General features: G+C 50.6%; 1 protein-coding gene across 1 annotated transcript; it reads left to right on the forward strand.

The window, feature by feature from the left end:
• Positions 1-3,193: 3,193 nt before the first annotated feature.
• LOC136398271 (cilia- and flagella-associated protein 107-like) lies at positions 3,194-8,980 on the forward strand. The gene is made up of 4 exons (XM_066372630.1): positions 3,194-3,205; positions 3,956-4,069; positions 7,361-7,538; positions 8,799-8,980. The coding sequence occupies exons 1-4, from the start codon at positions 3,194-3,196 to the stop codon at positions 8,978-8,980; spliced, it is 486 nt and encodes a 161-aa protein (XP_066228727.1).
• Positions 8,981-11,600: the final 2,620 nt, after the last annotated feature.

The raw sequence follows: 11,600 nt of genomic DNA on the forward strand, positions 1-11,600 counted from the left end.
GTAGCGAACAATGTATTAAAAAGTACTCTATCACAATCAAGTGAAGTTCATTTCAGAAATACAAAACAACCTCTGAAAAGTCTATCGGTGTAATTCACCACACTGACAGACTAAAGAAAGAAAAACACAGTTGCCTTAAAAATTCAAAAAGAGGCCCTGGCCGGTTGGCTCAGTGGTAGAGTGTCAGCCTGGTGTGCAGGGGTCCCAGTTTCGATTCCCGGCCAGGGCACACAGGAGAGGCGCCCATCTGCTTCTCTACCCCTCCCGCTCCCCTTCCTCTCTGTCTCTCTCTTCCCCTCTCACAGCTGAGGCTCCATTGGAGCAAAGTTTGCCCGGGCGCTGAGGATGGCTCTGTGGCCTCTGCCTCAGGTGCTAGAATGGCTCTGATTGTGGCAGAGCGACGCCCCCTGGTGGGCAGAGTGTCGCCCCTGGTGGGCGTGCTGGGTGGATCCCGGTCGGGCGCATGCAGGAGTCTGTCTGTCTCTCCCCGTTGCCAGCTTCAGAAAAATACAAAAACAAAAACAAAAACAAAAAAAACAAGGGCGCCTGCTTTTTTTTTTTTTTTTTTTACAGAGACAGCTAGAGGGATAGATAGGGACAGACAGACAGGAACGGAGAGAGATGAGAAGCATCAATCATTAGTTTTTCATTGCGCGTTGCAACACCCTAGTTGTCCGTTGATTGCTTTCTCATATGTGCCTTGACCGTGGGCCTTCACCAGACCAAGTAACCCCTTGCTGGAGCCAGCGACCTTGGGTCCAAGCTGGTGAGCTTTGCTCAAACCAGATGAGTCCGCACTCAAGCTGGCGACTTTGGGGTCTCAAACCTGGGTCCTCTGTATCCCAGTCCGACGCTCTATCCACTGCGCCACCACCTGGTCAGGCAGGGTGCCTACTTTTGCCACTTCTATTCAACATTGTATGAAAAGTTCTAGCCAGAGCAAGAAAAGAAATGAAAATTATAGAACTGGATAGAAAGAAGTAAAATGATCTTCATATGACATGGTCTTATAGGTACCAAATCCTAAAGACCACATACACACACCTGTTAAAACTAATAAATTCAGCAAAGTTGCAGGATATAAAATTATTCTTTTTTTTTTTTACAGAGATATCCAGAGATAGGGACAGAAAGACAGGAACGGAGAGAGATGAGAAGCATCAATCATTAGTTTTTCATTGCACATTGCGACACCTTAGTTGTTCATTGATTGCTTTCTCATATGTGCCTTGACCGCGGGCCTTCAGCAGACTGAGTAACCCCTTGCTCAAGCCAGCGACCCTGGGTCCAAGCTGGTGAACTTTGCTCAAACCAGATGATTGTGCGCTCAAGCTGACAATCTCGGGGTCTCGAACCTGGGTCCTACGCATCCCAGTCTGACGCTCTATCCATTGTGCCACTGCCTGGTCAGGCAAGCAGGATACAAAATTAACATGCAAAAATCAGTTGTATTTCTATACACCAACCACGAACAATCTAAAGAAAGAACTTAGGGAGACAGTTCTATTTATCATAGCATCAAAAAGAATAAAATGCTTAGGAATAAACTTAACAAAGAAGGCAAAAGACTTATACACTAGACACAAGTTGAAAGAAATAAGACAGCAATATATGGAGCAACATTCTTGTGTTCATGGATTGGAAGACAATATTAAGATGCCAATGCTACCCAAAATTAGCTACAGATTCAATGCAACCTCTATGAGAGATTTTTATTTTTTATTTTTTGCACAAATTTAAAACTCCACCCTAAAAATCATTGGAAATCTCAAGAGGTTCTGAATAGCCAAACAAATCTGAAAAGAAGAACAATGTTGGAGAATTCACATTCTCTAATTTCTAAACTTATTACAAAGCTATAGAAATCAAAATAGTGGGATACTGGTACAAAGGTAGACATATAAACCAATGAAGTAGAATAAAGAGCCCAGAAATAAATCCTCCCATATATAATCAGATCGTTTAAACAAGGATGCCAAGCCTGACCAGGTGGTGGAGCAGTGGATAGAGCATTGGACTGGGATGTGGAGGACCCAGGTTCGAGACCCTGAGGTCGCCAGCTTGAGCATGGGCTCATCTGGTTTGAGCAAGGCTCACCAGCTTAGACCCAAGGTCGCTGAATCGAGCAAGGGGTCACTCGGTCTGCTATAGCCCCCAGTCAAGGCACATATGAGAAATCAATCAATGAACAACTAAGGAGCCGCAATGAAGAACTGATGTTTCTCATTTCTCTTCCTTTCTGTTCGTCTGTCCCTATCTGTCCCTCTCTCTGACTGTCTCTGTCTCTGCCACAAAAAATAAAATAAAATAAAATAAAATAAACAAGGATGCCAAGACCACTCAACGGAATAAAAACTATCTTTTCAATAAATGGTATTGGGAAAAGTAATAGCCACATGCAGAAGAGTAAAGTTGGACCCTTACTTTGTACCATATACAAACAGTAAATAAAAATGGATCAAAGACCTAAAACTATAAAGCAGGCAGAAGAAAAAATGGGAGAAAAGATTCATGACATTGAAGTCGGCAGCAGTTTCTTAGCTATGACACCAAAAGCTTTGTCAGCAAAAGAAAAAATAGATGTATTGAACTTCATCAACATTAAACACTCTCAGGCATCAAAGAACACTATCAACAAAGTGAAAAGGCAACTCACCGAATGGGAGAAAATATTCACAAATCTTCTATGTAATAAAGAAATAATATCCAGAGTATATAAAGAAGTCCTACAACTCAACAACAACAAAAACTTAATTAAAAATTGGTAAAGAACTTGAACAGACATTTCTTCAAAGAGAATAAACAAATGACCAATAAGTACATGAAAAGATGCTCCACATCACATTATTAGGGAAAAACAAATCAAAACCATATTGAGACACCACTTCACACCCATTAGAATAACTGTTACTTAAAGAAAGAAAAAACCCAGAAAAGAACAAGCGTTGGGAGGATGTGGAGAAATCGGAGCCATTGTGCATTGTTGCTGGGAATGTAAATGGTACAGCCACTGTGGTAGATAGTATGCCACTTCCTCAAGAAATAAAACGTAGAATTACCACATGACCCAGGAATTCCACTTTAGGGTCTAGACCCCCTAAAATTGAAACCATGATCTTGAAGACAGATATCTGTGCATCCATGTTCATAACAACATTATTCATAGTAGCCAAAGGGTAGAAGTAATTCAACAATGGGTAAATGGGTAAGCAAAATGTGGTGCATACATACAATGGAATATTACTCAGCCTTTAAAAGGAAAAAGATTCTGACACATGCTACAGTGCAGATGAACCTTGGAGACACTATGCTAAGTGAGATAAGTCAGTCATCAGAGGACAAATACCGTGTGATTCCACTTACATGAGGTCCCCAGCGGAGTGGCGGGTGCGGGGCTGAGGGCGGGGAGATAGGGGAGTTGTTGAATGTGTACAGTTTCAGTTTGAGATGATGAAAACGTCCTGAAAATGGGTGGTGGTGGTGGTTACACAATAATGTGAATGTTCTTAAATGTCACTGAACTGTGCATTTAACCATGGTTAACACGGTAAATTTCATTATGCATATGTTGCCACAGTTAAGTTTTACAATATCATATACTAGGGAGAAAAGAGTGAGTTGGAAAGGGTGAGAACAAAGAAGTCAAAGAAAGGGAAGAGAAGCAGGAAGGAGGAGCAGGGAGAGGGAAGACGACAGAGGGAGCAGGTGCCGACCACGAGAAGTGGTCGGGCGACCCCACCATCAGCTTTCCCGAGGGGTCCTGGGTGGTGGGGTGCACGCTGCTTTCCAAACCCTGGAAGGGAGGGGGCAAAATGAAGCCTGTGTTATGAAGGATGCCCTGGGCTCCCCGCTGACCCTTTCTCCGCCCAGCTTCTGATGGCCCAGGAGGCGAGGGCTTGCAGCAGAAGTTGGAGAAGGGACGTTACAGTTGTTTTGAATATTTGATTTCTTCCAGTTCACCAAAGACTCTGAGAAAACACCCGAGAGCATTTACAGGAAAGAGTATGTGCCCTTCCCTGGCCATCGACCGGACCAGATCGCCAGGTGGTATGGGAAGAAGAGGATTGAGGTAAGAGGGGGTGCGGGCCCCACGCTCAGGCCGGGCCCCTCCCCGAGGCTCAGAAGGTCCCCAGCAGCCAGCTTCTTCTCGGCCCAGTTCCCTCCTGGAAATACAGGAGTAGGGTCTTCAGTACCCTCCCCAGCCCAGGCGCTGCCCGGGGCACTCACCTTTATGACCCGACAAGCAGAGTTCTGTCCAGTCTGTAGCTGGTGGCGAACCCAGCCCTGTATCCCAGCACTTCCCTGCACCATTGTTCCCATTCCCATGCATTTCTCCCGCAGGATACAGACAAAGGGTGTAGGAGACAAACAAACAAACATGGCTAATGGGGACGACAGTGAGGAATCACAGAAGGTACGCCAAAAGCAAGTAGCGGTGATGTTTAGACGACAGCGTTTTGTGTCACCGAAGCCCCAGCTTCTTGTTCTTTTGTATAAAACGTCAAGGACCATTCATGGCCCTCTCCTTCCCTGGGTGTCTGTGGTATGTCGTGTTCCAGGCCTGCCGAGCAGGGAGCAGGGAACCACAATCTCCGGACACCCCCCTCCCACCTCCCCTACCTGACCCTAACACCTGCCTGAAAGCAGGGTGGGGCCCGGGGGGCACAGCATGAGCACTGGACAGCTGTCAGAATGGGTTGGAAGAGATTGTTCAGCTCAGCACTCTCATTTTCCCATAAAAGCTGCCCGGGCATGGTGAGTGTCTTGTCTGAGGCAGTGCCGCTGGTTGGTAAGGGACTGTGCAGGTGGCCGCAGTGCCGCTGGTTGGTAAGGGACCGTGTAGGTGACTGTTCTGAAAATTCAGTAAGGACGTTCCTTAGATGCCCCTTCGTCATTTGCTGGAGTTGGCTTCTGCGCTTGGGGATTTGTGCCAGCGTTTCAGCTCTATGCTGGCACCCCTGGTCGTGCTGGCATCCCTGGTCGTGCTGGCATCCCTGGTTGTGCTGGCATCCTCAGACCACGTTGCTGCTCAGGGGCTGCCGACTTTACCATTAGTGTGTACTGAAGACACAAGTGCGTGGTAACATAAGGAAGCAAAATTTAGAACCCACGATCTGGGGCTTCTAGTCACCAGCTATCCATGCACACAAGGCACGTGGCACTTAGCCTCATCCTCAGTGCACACTAGCTGCCCTTTTTATCCCCTCTCTTCTTTCTCAAGGGAGAGGAGTGGAGACAGAGAGACAGACTCCTGCATGTGCCCTGACTGGATCCACCTGGCAACCCTAATCGGGGGCGACGCTCTGCCCATCTGGGGTCATGCTTGCAACCAAGCTATTTTTTACACCTGAGACAGAGGCTCCACGAAGCCATCCTCAGCACCTGGGACCGATGTGCTTGAACCAATCGAGCTATGGCTGCAGGAAAGGAAGAGAGAGAGAAAGAGAGAGAAGGGGAGGGGGAGGGGTGGAGAAGCAGATGGTTGTTTCTCCTGTGTGCCCTGACCGGGAATTGAACCTGGAACATCCACCTGCTGGGCTGATGCTCTACCACTGATCCAACTGGTGCTGTTTCTTCAAGTCCTGAGGGCCCATTAAAAACCCTGACGGAGGGATAGCCACACATATATACAGCTATTAAAATTAAGACAAGTCTCCCTCCCCCAAAAGACACACAAAGTGGAACTAAGCCATCGGACATTCGTTCCTACAGACTCTGTTCGAATGGCTTGCTTGTGTGGCTGCTTCCACTCCATCAGCTCTTTGTGCCTCGTTCTGCACTCCCCCGGCCACACACACACGCACACGCTCGCACACACGTACACGCATACGCACGCACACACGCACACGGGCGCTTGACAGGACCCTTCTTAGGTGAATACGAATGGCTCTTCAAGCTGACCTTGGATAGATGAGGTTATCATTCCCTCCCCACCTGGGGAGGCTCTCCTTCTTGTGCTTTTCTCCCAGGCAGGTGTATTAATCACATCCTCTATTTTCTCCATTTTACGATGCTTTGCTATGGTAGGGGCCTTGCTAATCTCAGAGACACCGCCTTCCCTGGGCCAGCTAATTCCTAGAGACAGCCAACAGCTGGCCTGTCATCATGCAATCCTAAACTTCTCAAACGTGCCTACCCAGCCTTGCCCATTCTCTGGGCGATACTCTCTCTTCTTCTGCCTTCTGACCAACCCGGGTGCTTCCCCGTGTGGCCCTGCCTGGTGGGGCGTGCACCCTCCTTTTGGGACCTGTAAGCTTCTTTTAAAGGCAGTTGTCTCTGTGTCTGTCTCCTGACCATACTTGAGGAAAACAAAAGTCCTGGGAATATAATTAAGACAGCCGGGCCGGGCCCCAAACCAAGAGACACAGCAAGAAGACCCCTCTTGGCCTCTCTCCTCTTCAGCCCCCCTCGGCTGATGGGAACCTCTTCGACTTGCTTTCCCTGGCATTGGAAATGCGCTGGGCACCTGGTGATGGAGATCTTGGAAGCTCCTGCTTAATGCCTGTGCCCATACCCCCCCCCCCCCATCTGCCTGTGGCACTGTGATCTGACTTATTTGTGGAACTGCCACTTGAAACATTGGGTGCAGCCAGGACTTCCAGAGCATCGCAGACACAGACCTCCCTGTCTGCTCCAGACAAGAGGTCGGGCATGAAAATCAACATTATCCTCCCCTGTAAATCAGCTCCGTCCTCCCAGGATCCCCGTCCCGGGGACAAGAGGATTTTCTTAGGAAAAGCACTGATTCAGGTCCACGTCCCAGAGCAAGGAGAACAAGGCTTTCTTCTCCCTGTAAACATCTCCCCGCCAAAGAAACCCCTCCGTGATCTTCCAGCTGAGGTTGCCGTAAATCCTTCGCAGGAGGCGGCTGTATAACGGAGCTGAGCGTTCCCTGACTCTCCCCCTAGTAACCGATGAAATACAAGGTGCACGTGTCCCGCTGGCTCCGTGGTCGGCGTCTTTCTCTCGCCCTGGCGGTAGGCACTGGGATGGCACTTGAGACTAACGAAAGGGTCTGTCTTCAGATCACAGGGACGTGCAATGAGGTGGCACCGACTCCCCCTGTTTAGCAGGAGGCCCTGACTTGCATGTTAATGCGCCCCCAATAGTTCATTGACTCGGCAGAGGCTGGGGGCCCCTCAGCTGAGACATGTGTTTGGGGTGAGGTGTGTCGGGATGGGTGGGAGAGAAGTGTGTTTCCTGTTTGGTGGGTCCACACAGCCACACCCACCGGCAGCCCGTGGAGGCCCCCTGGCCAATCACGCCGCGGACCTCCATGGCAGGCAACGTCTAGGTCCGTCCACGGCCAGGCGATGCCTCGCTCCGGTCAATAACCCGCCCATTGTGTCTGTCCTTCCAGGGGCTCCCGTACAAACACCTGATCACCCACCACCAGGAGCCCTCGCGCCGCTATCTGATCAGCACGTACGACGACCATTACAACCGACATGCTTATAACCCAGGCCTGCCCTCACGCCGCACCTGGGACAGACATAAGTTGCTGTGGCTACCGGAGAAAGCCGACCTCCCCCTTCTGGGTATTTTTATAATTCTGGAATGCCCCCTGTATTGGGCGGTAAGGGGTCTGCACACACCTGCCCAGGGCTGAGGGGTGCCTGGCTCACACAGAAAGACTCACGGGGACATCTGGGCTCCTGGAGAGCCTAGAATGAGATGATGGGGGAGGGGAGAGTCCTATCTGCCCCCAGGGCTGTGACCTGCCCTTTCTGCTGGACACCGGGATGAGGCTGACTGTGTGATGAAGCCTTCTTCTGTGCACTGGGCAGCGGGTTCACCTGAAGCACAGGTGGCAGCAGTGACAGGTGTCACTGCACACTTGAACCAGTCATTCATTTCATAAATAGTACTATGTCCCGGGCGCTGGGCCTTGGGACAGCATCCGGAGACATAGTGGAGACAAACAGGGAGGAACTCCTGCTCTCGGGGAGTTGACGTTCCAGTGGAGTGACAGATAAGACGCCATTAAGGAGTAAGATAAGCTGAGATCCAGTAAATGAGATTATTTGGGGGCTGGGAGATGTGCTCTGAAGGAAAGAAAACGGGTAAGGATAGAGAGTGAGGTGGGTCACCGTGGGCCTCCCTCTTCTGGGAGGGCTGGTCTTTCCGGGGACATCATTGAGCTGAGAAGGAGGGAGCCATGCAGGGATTGGGGGGAAGAGCATTCCACGGCAGCAGCAGCCTGCGAAAGAGCTCCAGGACAGGAGCAGAGGAAGAGCCCACAGGGCTCCCGGGCCACAGGCAGAAGTGCGGAATTTGACCTTCCCACAGCACCGAGGCTTTGGAGGGCTTGACGTGGGAGAGGACCATGAACTGACTTGTTTTAAGCTATGCCTGCCCTGGGCACTCAGCTCTGCAGTCTTACCTTTTGATGCAAAGGGACAGAGGTCAGAGAGCAGTCTGCTTGTCACTCTGCGTTATTACTTTTGCAAGGGTTTCTTCATCTCACAAGCCCGCACTGCTCCCCTCCCTACTGGGTTGGGACAGTTACCCAAGAGCAACCAGGTCATGGGGCTGACTTTTCTTTCTGAGGTCCCCGCCAGGGGATCCTGGTCCCTCCTGAGTACACAGGGAGTGCGGCCCCAGCCTGAGGCTACTGGGAGGCTGGCCCAGCCAACACTGGCCTGCAAGCCTGCCTTCCCTCCGGCGCACTGCCAGCCAGCCCAGTCCCTGATCCCACAGCCTGGGGACACCCCCAGGGTCCCCGCCACCCACTGCTGGCCTGTCGGGCGGCAGCGTCCCCTGAGTCCTGTTTCACCAGGACCTGCTTTCTCTTGCAGCTCCCCCAACGAATTATGGACTCTACGAGCAGCTGAAGCAGAGATGGCTCCCGCCCAAGGCTGGCCTGGGAGAGAGCACTTATACTTCGTCCTACCTCAGACTGCCGCTGTGTGCCTTGTCCCTGCGGGAGCACGCCATCCCAGTCCCTCCCCCACGCCTGCACCCTGTCCCACGCTTCTGAGACCGCTCACCCCCCAACCCCTGGAACACAGGCAGAACCAGCTGGAGGGACTTCCTGTGATCAGACCTGCCAGGCAGCAGGCAGCTGTGGACGCTCCCAGCCCCCCTGACTTTTATATCCAGCCCATCGAGGGACCCTCAGAATCATGGTCTGTGTTTTAGGGTTCCCGCTCCTCCACCGCACCCTCCGGTTCCTTTTTTGTCCATCCTACAATTAAAGCTCTTCGACACCGTGGGGTGTCACGTATGTGCAGAAGGTGGAACCTTAGAAGAAAGTGGAAGGACCCTTACATTCTACTCCCTGGTTTCCTGGGAGCGGAAACGGAGGCCCAGAGAGGTCACAGGACTCCAAGTTCTCATAACTTGGTACCTACCTCCCAGGAGGCTCTGGTCCAATGAGAGAAATGAATCTGACTATGAGGCACATCTCGAACACTCCACGGAATGGTCAGCTGTGGTTACAGCGTGGAGGGAGTTCTGCATGACTCTTGTTGCCTCCTCAGAGCTGCGCTGAACCCGAGGGCTCAGAGGACATAAAAGCGCCGCCCCCACCCCAACTCCCCTCCAAACTCTCAAATCCTTTTAGGAGTTTGGGGATGAGGAATCTTACAGTGAGCGTTTGGGAGTGAGGGTGGACCCCCTGCCGGATGAACTGGGGTGCTGTCCCAGCACAGAAAGGAGTCCCCTGAGGCACAGTGCACCCCACCCCCAGGTGATGGCCGCCCTCGGATTGAGAACAGCACATCCCTAAATGGTCCCTCTGGCTGTGAGGATTTGACCTTGTATCGTCTTCCTGTGAGTGGCCTTTCTCAGCCCTCTGTCTCCGCCCCAGTTGTGAGCCTTCACTACTGTAGAGACAGCGCCTGGTACCTCGCTGGTGCTTTGTAACCCCTGGCTGGGTGAACGAGTGCACAGTGGTCCTTCGGGAGCTCCTCAATGACCCCCCTGACCCACTCCTCACGTCCACCTCTGCTCTCCAGTTTGAGCCTCCGTCCACCTGCTTCCTATCAGTGTAAGGACGTGCAAAGCTGGGGGACAGCTTTCACAAGAGTTTGTCTCAGAGTTTATTGGAGCCACACAGAGGACACTGCTAGGAGCCAGATCCCAATAGACCAAAGGAAAACGCTTCCCAGAATGACAGTTGGCAGGGTTATTTTATTCCATTTTATGGAGGAATGTAAAGAGAAATCCATGACAGTGGGAGGAGGCAGCGCAAGGAAATCCCTGTGACTGGATTTCAGGGCAGTGAACGAGGTTCTGTGTGCTCTTGGGGGCGGTTACAATTCCAAGGTGTCTGAGAAGAGAGGGTATTTCTTTTTTTATTTTTATTTTTATTTATTCATTTTAGAAAGAAGAGAGGGGGAGAAGAGAGAGACAGAGAGACAGAGAGAAGGGGGAGGAGCAGGAAGCATCAACTCCCATATGTGCCTTGACCAGGCAAGCCCAGGGTTTCGAACCGAAGACCTCAGCATTTCCAGGTCGACGCTTTATCCACTGCGCCACCACAGGTCAGGCCGAGAAGAGAGGGTATTTCAAAGGTGCAGGAACCTAGATGCACAGAGACAATGGACAGGGCTTGCCTGAGGGGAAGATAAACCCTTTAGACTGGGGGCGTGACAACCCACCATGACCTGCCGGATTAGGAATTTATGATCAGATCACCCTGGGAAGTGACTTTCCCTTATTTATTACAGAGACCCCTCCCTCCTCTTTTTTTTTGTCATTTACATTTCTACAACCCCTGCCTCAAGGTGCATCTCTGTATCCATGGCCCAACCCATTCTGATGCCTAAACACCCCGTAGTCTTCCCAGAGCCCAGCATCTCCCCCTCTTGACTCAGAGGGAGGTGAGCCCATGGCCAATAGCCACAGCCACCATCACAGCCGCCTGGCCCATTCAGGTTTGCATTTGATTCGGACAGACGGTAATGAAACAATGGAGCCAAGAACTGGTGGGCCATTATCTTTAATCCTACCTTGCACTTGGTGGGCGAGAAATACACACAGTTGGGAAACACTTCCCTTTCCATTCATAGCTCCCAAAGCCATTGATTCATCTAAGTTTCCTAGAATCAAAGGTTTCTACCTCACCAGCCTTATTCACCTCTGTTCCCCATCTCCTTTCTGCACAAACTGGCTTCTCCTTCAGCACTCTGCCATCTTGGCTGCTTCTTCCCTGTAAATCTAGTTTCAGGAACCTAGAGAAAGCCTCTGGTCTGTCTCATTTTATGGTTTAGAAATCAAAACCTTTGTCCTGACCTGTGGTAGCACAGTGGATAAAGCGTTGACCAGGAATGCTGAGGTCACCGGTTCAAAACCCTGGGCTTGCCTGGTTAAGGCACATATGGGAGTTGATGCTTCCTGCTCCTTCTCCCTTTCTCTCTCTCTCTCTCTCTCACACTCTCTGTCCTCTCTAAAATGAATAAATAAAAATAAAAAAAAAACAACCTTTAAGCCAATATACAAATAAGATAGTCTCCGATACAAAGTCACTTATCTGAGACATAAATGGGATTTCTCATAAGTGTGCACCACCCCACATCATGCAAAAGTCAAGGGTGTGGGGAAAAGCTTCGTTTGAAAAAGATCTTAGTATTAAAAGGGCGGGAAAGGCTTAGTCT

This window comes from Saccopteryx leptura, chromosome 3, assembly GCF_036850995.1.
Source record: "Saccopteryx leptura isolate mSacLep1 chromosome 3, mSacLep1_pri_phased_curated, whole genome shotgun sequence".
Classification (NCBI taxonomy): Eukaryota; Metazoa; Chordata; class Mammalia; order Chiroptera; family Emballonuridae; genus Saccopteryx; species Saccopteryx leptura.